The sequence below is a fragment of the Phaseolus vulgaris genome, chromosome 5, assembly GCF_000499845.2.
Source record: "Phaseolus vulgaris cultivar G19833 chromosome 5, P. vulgaris v2.0, whole genome shotgun sequence".
In the NCBI taxonomy this organism is placed as follows: Eukaryota; Viridiplantae; Streptophyta; class Magnoliopsida; order Fabales; family Fabaceae; genus Phaseolus; species Phaseolus vulgaris.
This window is the reverse complement of record NC_023755.2, coordinates 35976666-36003627: the sequence shown is the minus strand read 5'-3', so window position 1 is coordinate 36003627 and position 26962 is coordinate 35976666. Positions and strand designations below refer to the sequence as shown.

The following is a 26962-nucleotide window of genomic DNA, read 5'->3' as shown; positions in this document are numbered from 1 at the left end:
TCAATGACATGACTCTCATGTTCTCTCTCACATATATATATTCTTTCATTCCACACATTTCTTTTTCGTCCCAACATACATTTCCTAGCACAACACACATTCCTAACTCACTTTCTTACTTCTCTCTATGTTGAATCTTTCCATTCCTCTTGTTCATCTTACTTACATTTGATAAAAAGATTCATTCTTCAAGATAAGAACTAGAAGAAGAGCACGCACCTCATTAGTCTTCGTAAGTGTTTTTATTTTCTTGATTGTTTAATTGTGTTAATACTCCTATTTTTAATTCTTTTACTCTGTTTTTTTAATTTCGTACATGGAAGGTGGAATACATAGCATTCAATACATAGTTATTTTGACATCAACGGGAAATGCGATCCGACATTATTGTAGAGAAAAGAAAATAATTTAGAAAATATATATTTTCTTAAGGTTAGGTTTGTTATTGGAGTTTCTCATCTTCTAATTCTTTTTTTTATTGTGTTAATTTGAATTTGTATGTTGAAACTCATAGATGATGAAAAAAAAATATTTTTATATTATTTTTAGTGATATTTGATATTTAAAAGATAGAAATAAATTTAGGAAAATACCTTGGGAAATTCTTTTTTTTTTTGTTAGTTTCAATTACTAGACATTACCAAACACTACGTACATTCAACAAGACTCTGGAAAAGATGTGGTTTGAACCAATTACTATTGACCAATTCTTCAATTTTACAATCAATTGAGGTTTTAGGGTTTTAGTATTTCCTAAAAGATAAGAAAAGATATCTAAAGAATGAAAACGAAAACCCGAAAAACTTTGGTTTGTTCATTGTTCACAATCATCGAGAAAATCTGTTTTCCGAAAAACTGCATTCCGAACCTGACGCAATTCTCTCCCCTTCAGCGTTCTTCAAGAACCGAATATGCCATTACCGGCCTCTACGCCGAATTCCGCGCCACAATCTCGTGCGGCGGCAGCCTTTCTTCAACCACCATCGCATCGCCCTCCATGAACTCGCGGCGCCTCCTTATCGGCAAAATCCGAGAGTTCACCGGCGCGGACTGGTAAAACTTGACAGAGGAGGAGGAAAACGGTGTTGCGGTGGCTTCGGGATCACCGGAATGAACCCCGCGGAGTAGGAGGAAAAGGAGGAGAGATAGACGGATATTTTGTGTTGGAAGATGTGAGAACCATTGGGGAGGGGTGGCCGTTCTCCGGCAACGCAGCGCGGATACCTAAGGACACGTCCGGGAGACCGAAGGCGAATGCCTTGTGGTTATGAGAGAGTGGTAGTTGTTCGGAATTGGAGAAGTGGGAGAAGAGGGTTCGGCAGAGTCTTCTTCGTCGTTGTTATGGTCATTATTGGAGAAAAGGACATCATCTTCGAGTAGGTCTTCGTCTTCGGTGCCCGTGGCCGCCGTACCGGAGGAAGGATTTTGGAACCCTGTCCATGAGATGAAACTCCGAAGAAACGCTCCCTAAGGTAGAGATTACGGTTGAGGAACCGGTTCGGGTCATTAAGATCCATTTTGCAGGTTCGGTTCGGAGATAAAGAACGGCTAGGCGATTCTTGAAGGAGAAAGAAAAAGGAAATTAAATAATAACGGTTATGCTTTTTCTGGTAATTCTGTTGCCTTACTATACACGTGCCTTCAACTTTTTTCATATCAAAATAAAAAAAAAAAATATTATCATAATAATTATTAAATTAGAAAATCTTATAAAATTATAAAACAATTTCATAATTTTAATGAAAGATGTATTAGAAAATACCAAATGATTTTATTTAAGATAAAGATTTCAAAGAAGCTATAAATTTCGAGATCTACTCAAAATATCAAAGTGTTTAAATTATTTTTCAGAGTAAATTTACTTATTTGAATTTAAAAAGTAAATTATCTTGTTCTTTCAGTTGGTAGTGGGGAAGTAGAGGTTAATTTGTAAAGACATGATATATGTTTTGCTTATATTATAATTATAATTTGAAAAGTTGTTGTATATATAATATATGTTTTGCTTACAAATATATGTTAAATTTCCAATTAAATAAAGTTCAATATATATCAAGAATATGTTTCCATCCTTTTTTTATATATGATTATTTTAATTGAACAACAAAACAACATTTCTTATATATGTTGAATGCAAGGTCTCAATGAAATATATTTCATATATTTATGACTTTTCATATAATACCAAAATCCTATCAAGAGGAGGATTCAACAAGACATCTCTTGCAATTTCTCTCATGTACTTTTCCCACTAGGTGATCAAAAATAATTTTTTATTTATTTAGGTTAAACCTATAATTTAATCCCTACAAATATAACTATTTACTCAATTTGGTTTTCACACATATATAACTTATTAATTTGGCATTTATCAATTCAGATTCTATCATCGACCATTAACTTAATTCTTTTTTATTTATGACCGAACCTATTAATTAGGTATTAAGATGATCAAAGATAATTTTTTTAGCACGACTCAGGCTGAATTTTTCTAATTTAATAATTATTTTGATAATATTTTATTTTCATTTTAATTTAATTTTTTATTTTCATATGAAAAAAGTGAAAGGCACGTGTATTATAGTAATGCCAACAGAATTAATAGAAAAAACATAACCGTTATTATTTAATTTCCTCTGCCTTTCTCCTTCAAGACTCGCCTAGCCGTTCTTTAGCTCCGAACTGAACCTCCAAATGGATCTAAACGACCCGAACCGGTTCCTCAACCGTAATCTCTCCCCTAAGGAGCGTTTCCTCGGAGTTCCATCTCATGGGCAGGGGTTCCAAAATCCTTCCTCCAGTACGGCGGCCACCGGCACCGAAGACGAAGACCTACTTGAAGATGACGTTCTTTTCTCCAATAATGACCATAACAACGACGAAGAAGACTCTGCCGAACCCTCTTCTCCTACTTCTCCAATTCCGAACAACTCTCACTCTCATAACCACAAGGCATTCGCCTTCGGTCCCCCGGACGAGTCGTTAGGCATCCGCGCTGCGCTGCCGGAGAACGACCACACCTCCTCCAATGCCTCACACTTCTTCCACCACAAAATATCCGTCTCGCTCTCCTCCTTTTCCTCCTCCTCCGCGCGCCTCATTCCGAAGCCACCGCAGCACGAGTTTTCCTCCTCCTCCTCTGTCAAGTTTTACCAGTCCGCACCGGTGAACTCTCGGGATTTGCCGATAAGGAGGCGCCGCGAGTTCATGGAGGATGACGCGGTGGTGGTGGAAGAAAGGCTGCCGCCGCACGAGATTGTGGCGCGGAATTCGGCGCAGAGGCCGGTAATGGCATATTCGGTTCTTGAAGGACGGGGGAGGACGCTGAAGGGGAGAGACTTGCGTCAGGTTCGGAATGCAGTTTTGCGGCAAACAGGTTTTCTCGATGATTGAACAATGAACAAACCAAAGCTTTTCGGGTTTTCGTTTTCATTCTTTAGATATCTTTTCTCATCTTTTAGGAAATACTAAAACCCTAAAACCTCATTTGATTGTAAAGTTGAAGAATTAGTCAATAGTAATTGGTTCAAACCACATCTTTTCCAGAGTCTTGTTGAATGTACTTAGTGTTTGGTAAATGTCTAGTCATTGAAACTAGCAAAAAAATAGATTTCCCATTGGAACTGGAAGGTATTTCAGTTTTTCGTGTCCTAGTAGTACAGTTTAATTTATTATTATTATAATTTTCTTCATATCAAATTATATATATTAAAAGTGACTATGATTTAAGATAAAGATTACACATTAACAAAGATTAGTTTAAGAAGAAAGAGAACATAAGTGAATGAATGGAAATAGATATATTAACTTGTTATATTTCTTATAAAGTATATTAATTGAAATTTGTGTACAGTTAGTAGTTACATATAATTATTTGAAACGGTTTTTTACTTTTTTGTTACATATAATTATTTGTGTTAAGGTTATAACGAATTATTAGTAGTTATACCAATTTGATTACTTCTGATACCGAAATAATCAAATATGTGAAAAGATACTTTATCATGTGATTGTGAAATTCTAAATTTAATCGATTATGTGAGCTGCAATCGGGTACGAAGTTCCAGGTTTGCATGAGGAGGCAGAAGTTCCAGTTAAATTAGTTTACTAATTGGAGAACCTTTCTGTACTAAGATCTTGATGAACCATAGAACATCTTCAAATGAATATCTGAAAACTTGGACACACTTGGCTGCAGTTGTCAGACATTTATATGGGCACCCTTATTTCAACATTGCTTTGTTGAGGTCTGAAACCAAATATTCAATGGTATCATTTTTTTTTTCATTTTTTTTCGTGTTGCCTTTGATTTACATGAAGTTAGTGTTGGCTTTTTTTGTAAAGTTCAAGTTGTAAAATTTGAGTTTGGTTTTATGTATAAATGCAATTGCAACATGTTATGCAAGGAATATACCTAAAGAAAATGATTAATAACTTCATTCTGTTCTATCATACTAGAAGAGTGAAATTCTCAGGAATAGAAAAATTAAAATTAAAATATCAGTAAATAAAAAGTTGATGAATAATAATAATAATAAATTATACTTGATAATAAAAATAATAATAATAAAAATATACTAACATATTTATAAATAAATTTCTGTTATAACTTTTTTTTAAGTCATTATAATTTCTGTTAGAGGTAGCCTTTCAAGTCATTCTTTTTGAAATGAATCTCACAAACTTTCTTTATGCATCTATTTTATCAAGCAAAATCAAACAACAACAACAATCTTATATAAAGCATCCAACAATTTTATGATCACTGCATAATGACAAGGGAGTTGCCTATTCGAAATGATTATTCCCATAAACTAGAAATGAAGTTAACATGTTTCTTAAAATTTTAATTATTATATAAGATGTGAGATTAAAATTTTAAAAACCAAGATTAATATTTTTTTTTATCACAAACAAATATTAATATATCTATAATTTTAATTAAAGATGTCTGGGAACATATTATCTTGGAATTCATGATTACCTGTTAGTATCAATCATACTATACCATGTTGATTTGTGCCATGGTGGATCTTTTCAATGGTCCCTCTTTTTTTCAGTTCACATTCAACCAAACAATTTGCCTTCATTATTAAATACTGTTGCAGATGGAGATGCTAGCAGCTTGCCCTCATAAATTTGTAAATAAACACTTTGTTCTGTATCATGTGCTACAGTTTTTTCTTTCTAAAAATGGCCTATTATTAATTAACAATGTTCAAAGAAAGCCTCCTTCTTAGCTTTTCATGTGCACTAGGATAAAACGGGTCCTCAAAAATTTCTAATTTGTCAAAGTAATCATACATGTACTCTGATTTTTTATTAGTTAAATGAATAAGCTTGTACAAATTAAGTTTCACATGTAAAGTAAGTTTAATTTATTTTCTTGTCTTCTAAATGTTTGTTAAAGAGTTTATATAACTAGGTTACATTCATGAAATGGAATCCAAAACCTGCTTCGTCCATTCAAACAATCTTCTTAACCATTACAATTTGTATCTTTAAAATACTTCTTAAAAATATCACTATACACTGTAAACATCCAAGATCAAATTTTCTTGTGAAATTGGTGATAAACCACATAAATTGGTAACAAAATTCTTAATTGTTAATTAAATAACAATTTAAAAACTGTTTAAAAATAATAGAAACTAATTTAGAAACCAAAATATTTATTAGTTAGTCTCTAAAATAGTTTTTAATTTAGTTACATAGCAATACAACATAAAAATATCTCAAATGACTTCTACTATACTTGAAGGTGTTTTGTAGTAGAGAATCTGTCTGTAAAACTTATAAGAACTCCAACTATGACAGAAGGTTAATCTAATCACATTTTAATGAGGTTTTAACACATGTCTAAGCGTAAGTTGAGGGTTTATTGTATTTTATTTAGTGATTCAAGTTTTTTATTATGTTAGTGAGGAGTTTGGTTAGTGCATCTTCAGAAATGTTATCATTTTATTTTAAATAAAAATAAATTTAAAATTTTATTTTATGAAAAAGTTAAATTAGAATTCTGGTAATAGGTTTTCCTTATTAATAAACTAGATCCAAAATATGATCATTTTCACAACATGTGAGTGTAGAGTGTTTAATTATTATTATTATTATTATTATTATTATTATTATTATTATGTTTTTAGCTATTATAATATTTTTTTACTCGATCAATAAAGACTTTAGGAGTTAGTGTCTGAATATTTGGAGAAATACGTTTAGATTAATGTTGTGATATAATAAATAAGGAGTTCTTTTGTGTAATGTTTTTCTTATAAAAAAAAGCTTATTTAGAGATATTAAAAAGTTTGATGCAATAATTGAAAGACATGAAAGTCAACAATTATTTTAGCTTTATCTTGAAAACTATATTCTTTGCAAAGACACTTCCAAACATATTTGGATTCAATGAAGAAGATATGCTCAACTTAATTTTTACGCTTTGATGTACTTTAAAGTTCTTTATTGCTCCACGAACAAACGATAAGGTGAATGAAGTTCACCAATAAAGAAACAAAGATAAAAAAGCTTCTATTAATACACATCTCAACAATTTTAAGAGTTGGTGCTTAAACTTTAGGAAGTTAGCAAGTTCAGATTTGATACTATGATATAGCATATGGAGACTTTTTTGTTTAATATTTCCGATATGAAAAGTTTTTTTAATGGGCATTAACCAATCAATTAATCAATCAATGAACACATTTTTCTCATATTTTCCATTTAATTTAATGGACATTTTTTAATGGGCATTATACTTAGTGCTGTCTTATTTTAAAAATATTATCTATAATAATATATGACGAGATTTTCAATTTTGCGTACATATTTAATAAGTGTCTAATTTCACTAATATTTCATATTAAAATATAGACACTTAAGAGTATTTAATTGCTAATTTATCTATAAAATAATTTTTAATTTATGAATTTATGTATTTTTACATTTTTTATGATCTTTATTAGAATAAGAGCATTTTATTTTCAAATTAGGTGTTAATTTCAGTTTTTAGGAAAGAATGGAAATTTGGACTAAAGAAGAATGATATAAGCTAAAAGGAGAAATCTCAAAGGCTCACAACGCACAAAAGAGAGAAAAAAGTCCAACTCAACAGTGAGAACGCATCATATTAATTGAGCTATTTTTATGTTTTTATCATTAAGCCCATGAGCGCGACGTAGGAAGTCACCTAACACTAGAAATGTAGGTTAAATAGGAGGCTAGAGGCACAATCCTAGTGTGCTAGATTGAGAGGAAAACACCATTGAGTAAATTTTAACCATTTGGGAGAATGGAAAATGTTAGAAGTATGCGTGGCTAAGTCTACCCTAAATTTTGGATTGAGTAATTTGTTCAAACTCTTATGTATTGAGGTGATATTTAATTATGATATAATATTTGTTATTAATTGATTATTGGTATCGTTGTTTTGCTTCTAAATATTTGTGATATGCTTGAGAATCTTAAATTCGACTAGAAAGTATTTTTAGGGTTCTGACCTAAACAACCATACTTAGCATATTTGAGTGCTAGGAATAGACTTGAAATGTTAATTGTTATTAACGTTTTAAGTTTGATTTTAAGTTATTATTATAAATATGTGAATGATTGATACTTAGGGAGACATTCTTAAGAATTTTATATGCGAGAAATCGATATAAATGACTTTTATACGGACATCAATTTCAATCCAAGAACATAACGACATGCTAATCAAAATACAAAAAAGTGGGACAGATGAAACCCAATCCCTATTTTTTCAACTTGAAGCAACTAATTCTTTGTTTGTTTTCTTATTGATCATCGCCAACACAACCACTGTGATGCACTCGTCGTAAAAAATTATCAAGTTTTTGGCAGATAAGATTGAGTTGTTGTGTATAGTTTCCTAAATATTGTTAATATTTTAATTGTTTTGATTTGTTTTTATTGTGTTTATTTTTAGTGATTTGTTATTCTGTTTTTATTGTTTTAATTCTTATTTTTTTTAATTTATTTCATTTGTTTCTATTATTTTTATGTTTTTTTAGATTTTTTTTTGTTTTGTTATATTTTATTTTAGTTTTTTTTACGTAAGTTTACGTAGTCATCTTTAAATTATTATAGTTAGTTGTTTACAATTATAATTTTCTGTTTTATTTTTTTTTATTTTTATTTTTCTCCTAGTATTTATTTGTTATTTTAAGTACGTTGTTATACTGTATTTTTAAGTTTTTATTTATTTTTGTTTTATATTTTTAATTTATTCATTTTTTTTGTTTTTTTTATCTTGTCTTTAGTTTTTATTTTGTTTATATTTTTTTTTCTGAATATTTTTGTTATTTTTTTTCTTAGTGTCATTTTAATGTTTTATTTTATTTTTAAGTTTTATTTTTTAGTGTAGGAAGTTATTGATTTTATTTTAGTTAGCTATTTAAGTTTCTGTTTTATTTTATATCTTTTTTTTATTTTGTATTTATTTTTTCTTGTCCACTAATATTTTTTTCAGGAGGAAAACAACATAGCAAAAGAACAAGCGTCACCTACTAGGGGCCAAAACATTTTTCTAGTATTGTAATACCTACTACCACCAGGGCCTTGGAGATAAAACCCACTTTCCTTACTCTCATCAGTACCCAGAAATTCACATCAATAGATTGCGAGGATCCATATACATATTTGGATACATTTTATGAATTGGTGGGAACCATGGACTTTCAATAAGATGATATTGAAAATGTTTATATGTGCTTGCTTCCTTTCTCATTAGCAGGAAAAGAATGACTCAAATCACTTCCAAATCAGAGTCTCACTAGTTGGGAGGATGTAGAGGAAAAATTTCTGCAAAGATTTTTTCCAATCTCTTGCTACATCAAAGTAAAGTCTGAAATCTCTATGTTCTGACAAGGAGCAGGAAAATCTTTCTGTGAAACATGAGAAAGATTCAAGATAATATTAAGAAAGTGCCCAAATCATGGGTTTGAGGATATTGCTCAATTGAGCATATTCCTGAATGGTCTCAGATCTGTCACAAAGATGCTGCAACTGGTGGCACAATGATGACTCTTGATGGAGAACAAGCAACGAGGATTATTGATGCATTGGCATCAACTGATTCTCAAGCCCAATATGATGAACAAAGTATTCAGAAGAAAGGGTGGTTAGAAGATGCACTATTGGGTCAAAATAAAATGTTGACACAATAGATTAAGCAACTAACTACACAAATGTTTAAATTATCTCAACAATTACATGTTGTTCATTCATCTCAAAGTCAGAGTCAAGAACTAAGGTGTGAATTGTGTGAAAGTGATCATTCCAATGGGCACTGTGCTTATCATAGTACTTCTTATGAAGAAAAAGTTTTTTACACGGAAGATCAAGGAGAACAAGGTACTTTTCAACAACACCAACTACTAGATAGAAGAATGTTGAGAATTTGGAGACACAAGTTGGGCAACTTTGTACAAGAGTTGATGAAACTCAGGAAGAAATGTGAGTTAGTCACTACTAGAAGTGGAATAGTTCTAGGAAGGAGAATTGATGATAATCTAGAAAGTGAGGAAAGAAAAATTGAGAGGGAAGAGAAAAAAGAAGAGAAGGAAGAAAAAAACAAAAGTGAAGAGGGAGAAGAGAAAGAAAATAAAAATGAGAGGATACAATATAGAAGGACAGTTTATTAGATTTTGTGAAATTCTAAAACAATTGGAGATAAGTATTCCTTTCACCGAAGCTTTAGAATAAATGCCTACTTATGTCAGATTTATGAAGGATCTGTTGATCAAAGAAAAGATTAAAGGACCAAGGAAGTGTGGAACTAGAAGCGGGATGTAGTGCCATTATTAAAAAATTATTACCACAAAAGTCTAAAGATCCTGGGAGTTTTACTTTGCCAGTCACAATAGGAAATTTTACATTGGGTAAAACATTGTTAGATCTTGGGGCAAGCATTAATCTCATGCCGCTATCTATGTTGAAAAAAGTTGGAGATGATGAAATTTTGCCTACAATGATGACATTGCAATTAGCTTACAGATCAATAAACTACCCACATGGAATAGTTACAAATCAATTTAATCCAATTTGAAATAAGGATTATTGTTCTACTTACACGGGACCAAATTTCTTACCTAACCCCATGATGTGTCGACATCAATCAGGAAGACCTAACACTTAACGTATTTGTAACGAAATGGATGATTCAATTCCAAATAAACCAAAAAAATATTCATATTGTAGAACCGAATGTCACAATAGAAGCAATTGTCCGCACAGACAAGCTTGATAATAAAATTTAATATCAAGTTTGATTATTAATTTCCTCATTTTCTTTACCTATGCATTTATTCCTTCATAAAAAAATTATTTATCAAATTAATTTCAAATATTACATAACTTATAATTTTAATTATAGTTAAATAATTCTAATATATGGCGTGGATAAAATCGTGCCAACTTGGCACAACTTTAGGTTGACGTGGCAGAATTCATGTCAACTTGGCACGACTTTAGGTTGATGTGACAAAAGTCGTGCCAAATTGACATGACTTCTACATATGAAGTCATGCCAAGTTGGTACGACTTGTCCAAATTTGTAAATTTTTTAAAAGCGATCCCATTTTGGTAAAAAGAAAAAAAAAGGCCCTTTGTGGTAAAAAATACCCCAATATATCATGTGCTTCCAACACTACCAATACAAATGGTGCTTAGGTTGTTATACTACTCAATAACAAAATCTCAACATTAAAAAAACAAAGAACAATTTTCAGACTAATTAACATCCTGGGGCTTAATCCACACAACATGTACAGGAGTACATCTCATTGCTAGAATCTGCGTATTGGTTATTGGAATTACTACAACACGCATTTAAGTTTCTAATTGTTATGCTTCAACTACGTTTTTGGATACTAGCTGAAGTACCATGAATCTCTTTTTTTTTATACTTAATGCGAACAAGACACAAATAATGAGTAAAAAAAATATTTCCATATCTTTTTTATTAAATCTTTTCTCTATTTATAGGTCTAGATCTTCAAGGTAAAATACAACATCATAACAGAATCTAGGGTTTTAAGATGGGGAAGATACATAGTGAGTAAAGTTATGCAGAGTTTCAATGAGTAAACATAAAATTAAAGGGCAAATGGTGAGAATGGAGCATGAATCGAAACTTACGATGATAAATTGAAGACGTTGATCTCCTTTGGAGCAAAGAAGCACCATTGTGCAAAGTGCGTTATTGTCGTCGTTGTCGTTGTTGCATGGTGCATTGTCTTTGCCGTTGCAGAGTGTTGCATACTACATTTGCGGGGTGAGTTTGTTGAGTAAGAGATGAGTAGAAAGGGTTAAAGAGATAGATAAAGTTACAAATTCAAACCTTGAACTATTTGTTCAAATTTAAAAAAATTAAATAAGTTTTAAAAAAGTATGTATATTTATTTAAATTAGTTCATAAAATTTTTAATTTAAATAATTTTGAATTTATTATTAATTTAATTTTATGTTTAAATAAAATTAAAAGGTTAAAATATTATTTTAAATGTAATTTTTAAAATGATATTAATTATTTTAATATTATACTAAAATTAATAAATTAGTAAATTTATTCATATTAATTTAAAATATTTTATAAATTAAAAATTAATAATTAATTTTATAAAATTTAATTACTTTAAAATTAGTATCTAAATTTAAATAATAGTGACTAAAAATTTAAGTATCTAATTATATGATTAATTTTATTATTTTTATAGACTAAAAATTAGTCTCTAAAATAGATTAAAAGTGACTTGAGAAATGGTTTTCAATTACATATTAACAAGAGACTAAAAAAATTATCTCTAATTTATTTATTTATTTTTATTATTAGCTACTAAAAATATTGTATCTAATTATATTATAACTTTTTATTAATAATAGTGTTCCTGCTGGTTGACCAAATACGTCTTCATGCGTCTACGTCACTCTCACGTCCAGAATCCCTGCGCTTGCACGTGCTGTCCCTTTGATTGAATGCCTGAAAACACAAAGACAAGGAATGCCCTAGAGGCCGTTTGCACTCCCGACGCTCAAGTCAATCTTAGGGCTAGGAAACACCAAAACTGTTTAACGTAAGACTGTAACTATGTGTGTTAAGTGGCGCAAATGAATAGCGTACCTTGCTAAGTTTGTTACTTCCCTTTATATAGACTGAAACTAGGGTTTCCACTGTTTTCATTACCCAAAATGGGCTTCCTGAGGGGGTGGGCCCCAACGCCACAATTACCCACTCTTAGGATAATCTAGCGCGTGGGGTTCCCTAACTGGAGTGCAACCTCTGACAGGATGACCACCTGGATGCCTCCTTATGCACCTGATCTCTGTGGTCGCCCGTCTTGGGAGCGCCCTAGCTATTCACGTGTCATGCATGCAACTCACCACTGGAACGTGACCCTCATAGGTCGTATCCTTTCCAGTGGCCCTATGCTTGTATTACGCCTAAGCGCGTCATCCTCTCCACACGCATGGACTCCCGTGACCTAGGCTTCTCCCTTACTGATAACTGGTGTGTGGTCTAGGATCCACCTCTCGTGGCCTAGCTCTGCTATTCGAGCCCCGATGTCTAACCACTCTTTGGTTCCTTGGCGCTCGTGCCTCGTGAGACACTGACCCACGCCGCTCGTGGGACCCCGCTTACGTGACTCCAACATCACTAGTGGTCAACGACACCCAAGGACCGGTCGGTACAAATAGATACCATTTTAGTATCCAATACTTTTTATTTATAAAATGGTATTTTAATTAGTTACTATAATTTTTTTTTTCTAATTCAGTTTCCATTCAATATTTTCTTGTAGTGACATTTTCACTTTTTCATATTACATTTACACTTTTTTTTTTCTCTTTCACAAAATTCTATAGTTTATAAGGGTCTTTCCACATTATTTTCATTTAAACTATAACTTACAACGAAAATAATAATACATAAATTTATTTAAAGACACATAAAATTAAAACCAGTATAAATATTAAAATTTATAACTCATGAAAATAAAATAGATAATAAAAGAATGACATATGGTAACTTATGTTTGCCATCGATGCTAATTTTAAGAAACTGAGGCATAAACTTGTATTCTGAACAATTATCATGAATTCAAAAATTGGCAAATAAAAGAACAATTCTGTCAATATCTTTACCACTATATAAGTTCGTACTAAATAGTAACTTTTTTCTTGTTTTAATAATTCGATACACAAGAATTTGTGAGTATAATTGTTGGAGATTTCTTTTTTTCTGATAAAAGAATTTGTTGGAGGTGCAGTTGAAAGGAACAGCAGAAAAGCAAGCTACTTTTGTAAGTGGTTGTGCATTTCTTCTTCCATTGATAACAATTTTTCTTTTTCCATGTGAAAGCATTCAATTAAAATCTTGCAAGTGTTAAAATATTGAATGGGCAAGCTGAGTTGTTCTTCAAAAAAGAATCTTCAATGTAGTTACTCTTACTCTGGTTTTACCATATCTCATAGAAAACAATTAATTGCGAATTAATGAGAAGAAAGTTAGATTATTATTTATTAAAAAATATACATATGATGAGATACATAGTTGGAACAACCTTTGTGATTTTAATTTGGGATGTTTATCAGCTACATGAAAGAGACGATGATGACTGTTCATCACCAACCAGATACGGTTCATTAATATGATAGCAAATTAGTGTCATCTGTCATTGTATAGTTCTAGGGTTTACCTTAAATATCATGGCAACATTGAAATGCATGGTCTTCTTCCACGTTCAAGTTCTTAGTTAATCGGTGGTTGTTATGGATTCCTTGTAGCAAGAGCTTTCTTACCTACAACAAAGCTACTTTATCCTGCTTAATAATGGAGAACAATCGGTGCTCTTGTACCACCCATTAATGCATTAATTGCAGACATCTTTGAACATGCTCATTAAACATTGCGCAAATTAATTAACTAGTCTTTGCAATATATGTGTTTAGATGAATTTTAATAAAATTAGATGATGGATTATTGTTTGTAAAATTAAATCTACCATCATATCATATTAGGAAGTTAGTGCACTAGCCCTACCCATACACACATTCCAAACTCTATTAGTCATTTTTCATCATATTATATCATTGTTAATATTTTTTCCTTTTTATCACTTTAGTTAGTAAAGGGTGTCCAAAAATCATAGTTTCTAAATAAATTCTAAAGGATTAAAGGATTTATTTTAACCAATATTTATTATAAAAGAAGAATAAGAAGAAACAAAACTTTCCATAATTTAAACTAGCATGTATAAGTTATTAAAATCTAAAAACTTAGAGAAATTAAATGAAAAAAATATTTAAAATTATCTTATATATATTAGAGAAATTATGTAATTTTATGAAATAAGACTATGAAAAAATCTAGTTGAAAGGGACCTTATAAATCTTGCCTGTGTTGTTGATCACTTTGAAATAATGTAGGGGAGAGTAGCTTGGACATCTTGTCCATTGTAACAAACCCTATGTAGGTAAACATAACATAACTACAGTTGTTGACAGTTGACACCAACTACTACATAAGCTCTACCTCCCTACATTTAATAGGTTTGTGTCTCAAACTCCCACTATATATAACCTTCAATTTATCTTCTTCTCTTTCAACTTCTTTGTCTCTCTTATCTCAACAGCTACAGCTTTAACAGTATGGTGTTTGCTCAGGTTATCACAGCACTTCTTTTTGCATTGACTATGGCCAGAATTATACCCTCAGCATGCCAAACACTAGAGGGCAAAGTCTCTTGCACTGACTGCACTCACAACTATGATTTCTCTGGTTTGTATCCACTCTCAATTCTCACACTTATAATCTACTCTCACTTGAAAGAAAATACCAAAAGATTATGATAAAACTGAAAAATTGTAATTCATGTCTTCTTGATTTTATATGAGACTTCAATTTTTATTATCAATATGATTTTTGAACAAATTCTGATAATGCAAACGTGTTATATATCACAACTTGTGATTAGGTAACACTGTATATATAGTAGTATAAATGGATATATAGTGTTCATAAAATGACAAAGAACTTAAAGTTTAAACTATAATAATTATATTGAAACACGTTTAGGTATTAAGAGTACTACATCAAAAGCATATTTTGTGCCGATTCTACAACTTTTTATGTTTTCAGGCATTATGATCTCAGTGAAGTGTGAAGGTGTAAAAAACCTGGCTATGGCGATAACAGAAGAGAAGGGTTTCTTTAAGGTTGACCTTCCCAGAGACCATACAAAACCTCCCTCGGTGAACTGTGTTGTAAAACTTCTTGGGGGGCCAAATCATCTCTATGCTACAAAGAAGAACAAGGTCTCTGAAATTGTGAAGGGAAAAGAGAAAAACACTTATACAATCTCCACTCCTCTTAGTTTCTTGACATCTTGTCCTCAAAACACAGAATGCAAGGCTACTAAAAACCAGTTCGGTTCGTCCAAAACCTTGGATTTTCCTCTTCCTCCAGAGTGGGGTTTGGCACCCTCTAGCTACTATCTTCCTTTTCCTTTCTACCCCATCATTGGAATACCTTAGTGTGTACGTTTAACATATAATAGCTGGGAAGAAAAGAAAATAGTGTTCATATATGCATATCATGTGTGTAACATGAAAGAATGTCATATAATATCAATGCATGTCATGAAGGAAGTTGATTTCTCAGCTGGAAGAAGAATGAACTTCAGGCACAGAAATAAAATATCTTTTTAAATTTGACCCAGAGATATATGAGTAATGTGAATTTCTCAATAACATAAGTTTATTCTTGTGCACTAATACATCTCAAGAGTGAGAAAGAACTGTAGGAAAGTAGCCCTGTACATGTGCATAATAAAGGAACACTACAAGAAAAGTAACAATTAGCTTCCAAAATCTTGCATGCGCAGTAGCGGACGCTACTCTCATCGGCCAAAATGGCTAAAAGCCCACGTAAGAATGACCTCGGACGCAAAAGGGACGCACAAATGGATTTAATTTATTTTTTTAAGAAAAAATCAGTTTGCGTTGGCCGGCCCACGCATATGCGTCGGCTTAGCGTCGGCCACAAAGCCCACGCATATGCGTCCGCAATGGCCCACGCATTTTTAGGATTTTAAAATTTAAATTTATTTAATGTATAATAAATATTTTAATATTTAATTCTTTATTATATTTATTTTAAAATTATTTATTTAATATTATAATAAATTATTTAATTTATCAATTTTGAATATAAATTAGTTAAATTAAATTTATTAAATTAAATAAGTGTTTGATTTAAAATTAATTGAGTAAAAGAAAATATATATTTAAATTATTTAAATGTTATATAAAATATTTTATTATTTCAAAAATTATTTATTTTAAATTTATTTTATTTATATATTGTTATAACTATTTTATTTTTGAAATTATGATATAAATTAGTTAAATTACATTTATTAAATTGATGAAGTATTTAATATTAAAATTATTTAAAAGAAGTTATCTTAAAAAGTTTATAAAGATTTGAAAACATATAGAAAAATAATAATTAATTAAAAAATAGTAAAAAAAAATAAAAATAAAATGTGTATTTAAATTTTGTAAATATTATATAAAATATACATAAATTTAAGAATATAAATTCAAGATGAAGTAATTAATTAATGCAAATGGTAATGGATGTATTTAAAAATAGAGAATAAATTTGATCTAAAAATGTTTTATTTAGTTTAAGAAAAAAAAAAGTTAGATAAAACTTTTGATTAGTAACTTAAATAAATTTAAATGTTATATGTGTGCAATGGATGAATGAATTAGGATTTTTGTTTTGATATCCATTATAGTTTTGAAGATGTTATTTCTCATAAATGAATCATAAGATCATCTTAATGAATTAGCGAAAATGTATATGATACAAACATATTAAGATTAAGTGCCTGAGTAAGTAACTTATTCTTAATTGTTAGATTGATACAATATCCAAAGTGTTCCAAAGTTGACTACATGCTCTATAAATGTCATTGTTATAGTTACTGAGTATGATTTCGAAAAGAAATTAATGTTTTCCAACTGAAGCACATAATAATGTAGTAAGTAACGAGATGATACATATGCAATATTCCTTATAAGTGTGTTAATATAGTTTCCCAATATACTAAATAATAGGTCTTTGACATAGTAAATTTAGTATACTTAGTTTTTAATAAATGTAACATAAATAAGTAATTTTCGACAGGGTATGATATAGAATGAACTTAAAATCATGGAATAGAGTTCATGATTACATTTTGGATTATAAGTTATGTGCCGGTATGGGCAAGACCGACACTTGGTCTCCTTGACCGAGACCCACCTGGCTGTTCGAGACCTGGTGTACCTGACTGAGACCAAGGGGAACCTGGCCGAGACTTGAGAGACTTGACTGAGGCGACCGAGGCAACCGAGACCTGACAGACTTGGTCGAGACCATGGAAGGTTGGCCGAGACGAGTGGAATCATCACGGTCGGCCGACCCATACTACCGTTAACGCTGAAACTAAGGTCAGTGAAGCTAATCCGTCATTAAGGATAAGGTAATACAACCCTAAGAGATCCACTCCACTAATCAGACCCAATAAGGTCAGCCCATTAAAATAATATACATAGCACACATTCCAAGAATAAAGGTACGTCATTTATTATTGTTCACCTACCAGAATACTGATCACCCGCTTCACTGACTTGAGCGTCATAGTGCCTCACAGGTACCCCCCATCGATGTTCGCCATAGACCGAGAGCCGAGGAAAGAAGCACGAAGATGAGAAAGACCCCAGTCAAGCACCCAACAATCTGCCTGACCGAGGGAAGAAGACGAAGACTTCAATAGTTGTCTAGGTCTCATCTCCCTAGCAGGAAGAAGTTAATAACCGTAGTCCATTGTCAAGGTAAGAGTTGAACTAAGAAGTGCATTGTAAAGGCTGAAAGAGAGTATCATAAGCAATTTGAGAAATATGAGTCATTTCGTGATAGTTATAGAATTAACTTAGAATCATGGAATATAGTTGATTATTAGATTTTGGATTATAAGTTAGAAGGGATGATGAGGGTATCATGAGCAATTTTAATAATAGGATTCATTGATATTTGCGGTAGTAGATGTTAAAGTCATTTTTTATTGTATAAATTAAATTAAATATTTTTTATAAATTTAATATAAATTAAATATTATTTTTTTACAATTTAAATTAATTTTATGTTGTAGAAATTAAATTAAATTATTTTATATAAATTAAAGTAAATATTTATTGTATAAATTAAATTAAATATTTTTGTGTAAATTTAATTAATTTTTGTATTGTATAAATTAAATTAAATTGTTTTTTATAAATTAATAAAAGTTTTTATTATATAATGAAATTAATTTTTTTTATATTAAATTTAAATTTTTTATATATAAAAAATGTTTTAATTTATTTATTAAATTTTGAATTCGATTTTAAATTAAAATAAAATTAAATATTTTAAAGTATGCGTCGGCGACACATACTGAGAGTATATAGAATTTTTTTTGTGTTTCCGGTTTTTCAAAACCCCCAAATCTCTGAAAATCTAATTTTCCAATTTCAGTTCCCTCCGCGCGCGAGCTTCCTCTGCGTTCAGCTTCCTCTTCGAGCTTCCCCTCTGCGTCCAGCTTCCTCTGCGCGAGCTTCCACCGTGTCGAGCTTCCTCTGCGTCAAGTTCTCCCTCCGCGTCGAGCTTCCTCCGCATCGAGCTTCCCTTTCGCGTCGAGCTTCCTCCGTGCGTGCAGCTCTCCTTCCGTGTCCTGCTCTACCTCCGGTCCAGCTCTGCCTCCTCCTCAGGTTCACATTTTACCAATTTTTTATTTGGATATTGAGTTGTGGTTGCTGGTTTGGATTATTGTTGGTTTCTGGTCTGATTATTGCTGGTTTGGATTATTGTTGGTTGCTGGTTTGGATTATTGTGATGTCGCGCGTTTATATGAGCCTCGTGGGTCACTCGCAGTTTCTTAAAGATGTTAAATTTCGTCTTTCCGACTTTGAATTTGGATTCATCCACTTTTGTTGTATTGAAGATTTGTTGTAAATAATTCTTTTCTTAAGCCACTAGATAAAATTATTAAACGAATCCCGTCAATGAAACTTAATTATTCTACCAAATAGTTTTTGTCTTCACTTCTCTTTTTCCTTATAATAATTGATAGTGCAATGTTTAATGAAATAGACAAATACCATCTCGTTTTTGTCTTCACAATTGGATATTTGTGTACAGATACATGATTGCTTGTTTAGGGTCTTTTCTTTTCTGTTTCTTTACAACAAAACTTGATCATTCATACACTTTTGCATACGCCTTTTTGAAGTCATTTCTTATCAAAATTAGTGAATGTTTCATCTAAGTTGACAACTTTATTTATAATTTAAATCAAACTGTTTTGTAAAATTGAGTTTCGAAAACTATTTTTCTTCAATCTATTTCCTGGGTTGTTAACCCAAATCATTTTACTTATACATGAATTATTAGAATAGTAGAAATTTGATTTTCAACCGTGTGATTGGGTCCTTCTCAATATTAAATTGGTCTTCCAGTAGAGAAAACTATAGTAAGGCTAACTTCCATGGTTTAAATAATTTAAATTTTTATTTATTTAGAATTCTTAAAAATTATGAAGTTTTTAATTTTTGTAGTGTTAAAAAAAATATTGATGATTGAAACAATAAAGTTCATTTAGTGACGTGGGTTTAAAATGAAATAGGGCTGCAGAGAGTAAAAAAATTGGGCAGCATATTGGACCAGAAAATTAGAAAAAGTGATGTAGGGTGTGTAAATTAAATAAGGGTTGCAGAGAGCAAAAACTTTGGGCAACATATTGGGCCAGAAAATTATTTGATTTATTTATTTATATTGTTTATATTTTTTTACAGGTTTATCACATCACTATGAGATTCATTTTGCTACTTCTAGTTAAATTTGTAATGTACAATTTTAGTTGTAATATTTTTTTTAAGTGTTCATATCTTTTGTTTAACTATTTCTATTACTTTTGTACTTTGGATGTGTTTGTGGATTTTGATTTCATACTTTGGATGTGTTTGTGGATTTGGGTGTTTATGGATGTATTGTGAATGATAGTAATTTGTTTGAATGTGATTTGGTTGGTATTTAATTTTTACAGGTAATCTGGTTAGAAAGCAAAATAAAATGTTTTTTTTTCTTCATCACATGCATCGGCCACATGCCCACGCAAGTTTTTTTTAAAACATGCGTTCGCTTTTTTAAATCTGATATTTTTTCTGATATTTTTTAAATATATATTTTTATCATTTTTGTCGGCCAGACCGACGCATAAGCGAAATTTATGTCGGATCTTCCCACGCAAAAGTCGCCGCATATGCGTCCATTTTGCGTCTACCCAGCTTCTGCATGTTGCGTCCGTTTTCCATGGGCTTGGCCTACGCAAGATGCGTCCAACTTTCTGGCCCACGCTAGTTTTCATTTGCTTCCAGGCTTTTTTCGTGGGATGTGGAACGGACGATAATCCGACGCATAAGCGTCCGTTTTTTAGCTTTTGCGTTCGTTTTTGGCCCACGCAAAATGACTGTTTTCTTGTAGTGGAATTACAATAATAAAAAATAAAAAATAAAAAATAAAGGAATAAAATAACTAAAAGACTATAATATTAATAAATAAAATAGATTATGCAATGCAATCTCAATATCAATAAATAAAGAATCACTACAAAAAAAATCGTGAATGCAGCGTTAGCGGTTATTTTTGTATGAAGTGACGTTTATAAACGTCACAATATACGTGTGTGGCGGTTCCCTAAATCCTTATAAAACTAACCGTCATTTAACGTTTTGTATAAAGTGACGATTTTTGTATGTAATTAATGTCAGTCAAAATTGTCACAATTTATTTTATTGAAAAAGATTTCACTGCAAAACATAGCACATGTAAACGTCATTATATACAGTATAATGTGACAATTTTAATTGTCAGTATTATAATAAAATTGTAAAAAATAATACGTTAGTTTCAACTTTAATTCTAAATAAATCAAATTAAGTCACAACATTTTATAATCTCCTTTGCATAATTAAACAACTAAACATATTTAATTATAATATCATTTAATTAAATATGTTTTCATAATAAAAAAAATTAAATACTAATAAAATTAAATACTATAGAAAGTTATAAGTATTCATTCATTGTATTGAAAATTAGAACAAAGTTGATACATAATTGTTCAAAAATAAAGAAAACACAAAATATTTTTAAATATCATCATAACATTGAGACTATTACAACATGTTCATCCCTAATCAATCTTGCTTTCCATCTTCCTTAACATGAAATTAAGATTTTGATGCCTCAACAATTGTGTATGTGAATATGAATGAAGCATATCTAACTGATGATCTTTGAATCTTTTTTCTTTGTGTACAGTCTTTCAATTATTTTCCTATACCAAAATAGCATCATTTCAAACCCCAATATTCATATTTCATATCCATATCAAATACAAAGTTTGACTATAACATAAATAAAATAAAGACAAGCAAGCTTAGCAACATAATCTTCCACAAATAACATATACTGGTACACAATCACATTTGTTATCAGAAGAGTAACCTTTTTTATATGTAAAAAAATAAAACAACATTAGTTGTTGATACCTCATATGTGTGATGTAACATCGTATTTTAAATATTTTGAGATACTTCCTTGTAAACAACATTAATTGTTGAAGTAGTTTGTTGTCCTCTTCATCCAAAATTAAGATTTTCAAACATTTTTTATATTTTTTCTCGAGAAACAGCAACATATAACTGCCCATGTGTAAATACAGGTCTTGGAAGATAAAGCCCAACTTTGGAAAGTGTTTGACCTTGACTTTTATTTAAAGTCATTGCAAAGCACATGGATACTAGGAATTGTCTTCTTTGAAACTTGAAAGACAGTCCTGAATAAGAAAGAATCAAGTCCATTCTAGAATGAGTATTTTATGTCCAATGTTTTTTCCTCTAATCATTGTAGCACCAATAACATTCTTTGTCAACTCATTAACTTGTAATATGGTGTCATTACATAATCCATTAGCTTGATCAATATTTCTTAAAAGCATTATTAGATAACCGGTTTTGAGTTTTAGGCAATGATTAAGAATTCCTAAGCATCTAATATCGTTTAAAAACCCTTATGTAAACCATTGAGCTTGAATCTCTTCCTGTTCATCGGATTGGCAAGGTGTGTCTAAACTTAAGTAAGTAACTTCTTTTCCAGACATTAAACATAGGATAAACTCATTAACTTCATCTACACATTCAGTCTTCGAAAAAATGTTGCACCGTCATCAAAATAGTTAGCATTGCTCATATTATCCAAGAATTTATGATACACAAATTCAACTAAGTTGAGTAGAGGTGAATCACTTTGTTTGATTAACAGATGTTTGGGTATTTCAATTATGCCTTCCCCAATTTCATTTAAGTTCATATTTCCATCACCAATCTTTAGAATCCATTCAACAAATTCCTTGATCTTTGCAGCAATTTCAACTGATTCCTAATTTTCTAATCTCATATTCTCTGAAAGTGTAAAAACTTTACAGTATTTCCATAATTCATAATAGTTTATAGTGGCCTTTACAATGTCGTATTTTGATCCCTTCTTGAAAACAGGTAGAATTTACCTAAAATCACCTCCCAGTACAACAAATTTACCACCAAAAGACTTGTTATTGTTCCGTTAATCTATAACCTTCATAATATCTCTTAATGTTTCGTCGAAAGCCTCAAAACACAACCTGATCATCATTGGAGCTTCATCCCATATAATCAACTTTGTCTTAATCAATAACTTAGCGCGAAGGCTTCCATGACTTATGTTACAGGTTGACTCCTCATTTATAATAAGTGGGATACAAAAGGTAGAATGAGTTGTTTTTCTGCCAAGAAGCAATCCCACTTGAAGCTACATTTAATACTATATATCTTATTCTACTGGATAATTTTTCCATATAAATGTTTTGCCTATTTCGCCATATCCATATAAGAAAAGAAAACCTCCTACTTGAGTATGTACTGCTATCATTATATTTTCATATACATTCAGTTGTTCAGTAGTAAGACATCTGAACAATGATTTATGCATTTCATACATGCTTGTTCTACCATAACTCAGTTCATCAATAAGAAATCTATTTTCCAAAATATATGAATTTAAACGAATAGGCTAAGGTAGATAGTTGAAGTCCTTCAAAGACTTATCATTTGAAACTAATAATTCATCTATTTGCATAAGACATATATTCTATAATTCATAATCCTCAATATAAAGGCCTAGAAAAAAGAAAGTTATGTTGGGTCTATTAGTGTCTAAGTTCAAGAGGGGAGGGGTGAATTGAGCTTATAAAATTTTCGCAAATACAAACAATTTTCAGTATATCAGAGACAAATGAACAGATTGTTTTTAAAGGAAACAAATTGATTCTTCATAACAGTCTAGCACAATTTGAATTTTTTCAGATTAAAATTGCAATCAACAGAGAGGTATAACAGAATCAGATTGGTTAGATTTTACGAGTTTGAAGAATACAACTATGCCAAGAAATCAACCATGTTCATCCAACACAAGGTTTTAAAGAGAATGAATCTTTCTCAGGTTTTAATGAATAGACAATTTGTTCACAGACCAATTAAAACTTCATATACAACTACCTTGTTCGTGATTAGAGAACTTTAACAGATAAGGAAGAACAATTTTTATTAAACCCAGAATTAACAGATTCAATTCCAAAAGAACAGATTTAGTTCTTGACAGAATTAAGCAAAACCAGAAACGAGTGCAGGGATGAGAGGAAAAGACAAGCAAGTTTTTATACTGGTTCACTCATACAGAGCTACATCCAGTTTCACCTTACTCCAAGGTGGAATCCACTAAAGACAGTATCAATCACTTACAAACACAACAGTTCTTGAACACTACAAGAACTATACAACCAATGCTGAAAAAACCCTATTTCAGCACACCTTGCACTCCAAGAAACCCTATCAAGGAGTGACTAACACTTACACCTTTACAAACCAGAATAAAGGAAAGATAACACCTGATAAGAAGATGCAAGAACTCAAAACCAGTAGTTCAACTTTGCTGCAGAACTGCACCAGCACCTTCACCAAGATCAAAGTTTTCCTAGAACAAGCACACTTCAAAATCCCTTTTGGAAAACCTTTCAAAAATCTTTTCAATCCTTCTCACATATAAAGTGTTTAATCTCTGTCAAAAACATAATTGCTCAGCATCCTTTCATGTGAGAGAGACTTTTCTTTATATAGAAAACAGTTTCTAACTTTTTTTCAAAAAAACAGTTGAAAAGCTGTTATGAAAACAACAGATTCAGTTTTAAACTGAACAGATTTATTTTATGAAAACTGCCAACTCAGCTAACTGAAATAATTGTCTGAGTTGTACCTTTGGTGCCCTAACTAACTTTCGAAAATCCTTTCAACAAACCAAAGAATAAACCTGTTCTTTTACAGAGAAACAAATTTATTTTTGTGCAGAGTCCTGATTTTTGAAGAAACCTCTAGAAAGCTTTTGGAAAAACTTTTAACCACTTCATGTGCTTATTCTAGGTTTGGTTAGGCATCTAGGATAGGTCATGTAGCAAAAGGCAACCTTACACACACACACGCCTAAATACAAGATCATCTAAACCTATTACAAACTTCAAAGCAAACTAGTTATTTTCTACATCAAACACACACTAAAACTAGGTAGAGAAGAAGCTTCATCCATCTTCAACAATCTCCCCCTGTTTGATGGAGACAAATCCCCTTTGCACAGCATAGTTTGATGATCAAAACCTGCACTGTACTAACTACCAAAACCTGCACAACAACGTTTAGAAATAAAACCAGAAAATAGCAGTGTGTGAGTTTTGTGCTACCTCCCTGCAGCTTTAACAAGAACATCAACCTTTGTGAGCTGTTTCTCAGTTCTTCTCCCCCTTTGGATTCATCAAACAGAATAAGGCATGGGATAAAGACATTCATAACAGTTCAAACAAACAACCTGTATAGTGTTCTATTACAACCCAAAATAAAAATCAACTAAAACTGGTGCAGAATAAAACCAAACCGACTGAATTCAAATTGTTCAACAAGATATAAAAGATAAAGACTAAGAAATAGGATCACTTGTTGTTGTAGTAAAGCTCAGCTAGCTGCACTTGAACTCCTTCAATTTGGTCATCCAAGTATTGAAACCTAGCGTAAGTCATTTCATAATGTGTCTTTTGGTCATATGTAAGTGTGTCCAGCCTGCTTAGTACTTGTCTTTCGAACATGGACAGAGGTTCACCTCTGTACTCAGGTTCCTCATATGCAACCAGTGCATTTTGGCTTGTAGCAACAACATCTTCATTTCCAGCAGAGTGCATTGGTGATTCATCCATGTGTTGCACTCCATCAGCATTTTCTTCTTCTTCATTTGCTGGGTCAGCTGCTTCATTTTCAGCTCTGTTTGTAGCATTCCTTCTAAATACCCAGCTGTCATCCACCTTTTGAAACCCCATCTTCAAGAGAGTAGAGTTGTCTATTTCACTTGCTGCCTTAATGGTGTCATTTCTCTCATTTGTAGTGTCAACTTCAAAATAATCAATTAGCTTTGACACAAAAATAGCATATGGAAAACGATAATCTGAAAGCCTTGTGGATTTGAGCATATGCTCCACCATTGTACTCACCCAATTTACCTTGAGTTGATTCATGATACAGTACAGCAGAATCAAGTCCTCTTCATGGAGAGTCGCATGATTACTTCCTCTTGCAGTAAGCTGCCAAGCAATTATGTAGGCTAGGAGTCTTGGAATTAATGTCAGATTTCCAGCATGAAATCTAGCTACTGGTTCAGCAGGATTTCTAACACAACTTCTGTAAAACTGCATCTTGTTGAATCCTTGAATTCCAGCAGTATTCCCTTTGCTAACCTTCATTCCAGAATACTTGATTCCTCCCACATTGCTCCATATTTCCCTTGTAATTTTCAGCTTCACACCTTTCACATGGGAGACCAAATTTTTGCCATCTTGAACCAAATTGCTGTAGAACACTTTCACCAAGTCTGGATAGACATTTCCAGTCATTTCTAAGAAGTTCTTCAGCTTTTGATGCTTGAGCAGAGTTTTTGCTTCAGTCAGATTTTCTTCCCTCAACCAAGAGAATTCCAGCACTTTAGGCGCATTGACTTACTTTCTGCTTGTCTCATGGATGAACCTAGTCATGGCTTCAGAATCTCCAGCAAACCATTTTTCCAGGATGCCTTGGCTGCTGTTGGATTGCTCTTTGGATTTCTTCTTTCTGTGTGATGAGGATGCCATGCTCAGTCTGTTGTTACCTGCACCTATTTATCAATAGACAATTCCAGCTAGAAAAAAAATTTGCAGTTCATATTATCAATAATAACATAAACGAAACATGTAAAGAAGCAGATTTGAACCTGGACAGCTTATAGCATAGATGAGAAGGTGTGAGAGAAAAGTTGATTAGTGCTCGGTTTATATAAAGTCTTTAAATCAGATTTCAAAAAATCACAAATTTTAAAAGGAAATCAATTAATCAGATTTCAGAAATTATGGATTAAAAGAAAAAACAATTTGATATGCTCCAGATTTTATTCCTGTGGTGCAGCAGATTCAAGTGTTGATTTGCGCAAGAATATATTGGAACCAGATTTTAATTTGATAAATTAAATCTGTTGCACCTACACACAATCCAATCAGTTAGGATACCCACAAGCTAATTGGCATAGACCTGCTGGTTAATAACTGTAAAAGCAGTCAAGGATAAAGTGAGAGAGAGAAAAAGTAAATCTTTCTCTTTCCTAGTCACAGCTGTGATTCTGAACCAGAGAACAAAACATGTTAAAATATAAAATAACAGATTGAAATATTTACTGCAGAGGACAATTTAAGGT

General features: G+C 31.5%; 2 protein-coding genes and 1 pseudogene across 2 annotated transcripts; 2 read left to right on the top strand and 1 right to left on the bottom strand.

Moving 5' to 3' along the window:
* Positions 1–2694: 2694 nt before the first annotated feature.
* LOC137834395 (protein S40-7-like) lies at positions 2695–3547 on the top strand. Its single transcript, XM_068642452.1, has one exon. It carries the CDS (start codon positions 2695–2697, stop codon positions 3391–3393), a length of 699 nt encoding a protein of 232 aa, XP_068498553.1. The 3' UTR covers positions 3394–3547.
* Positions 3548–8853: 5306 nt separating this feature from the next.
* On the bottom strand, positions 8854–8960 carry LOC137836275 (small nucleolar RNA R71; annotated as a pseudogene).
* A 5653-nt stretch (positions 8961–14613) lies between these two features.
* Positions 14614–15738, top strand: LOC137835621 (uncharacterized). Its single transcript, XM_068644208.1, has 2 exons — positions 14614–14797; positions 15158–15738. The coding sequence occupies exons 1-2, from the start codon at positions 14668–14670 to the stop codon at positions 15550–15552; spliced, it is 525 nt and encodes a 174-aa protein (XP_068500309.1). The 5' UTR covers positions 14614–14667; the 3' UTR covers positions 15553–15738.
* The last annotated feature ends 11224 nt before the right edge of the window (positions 15739–26962 follow it).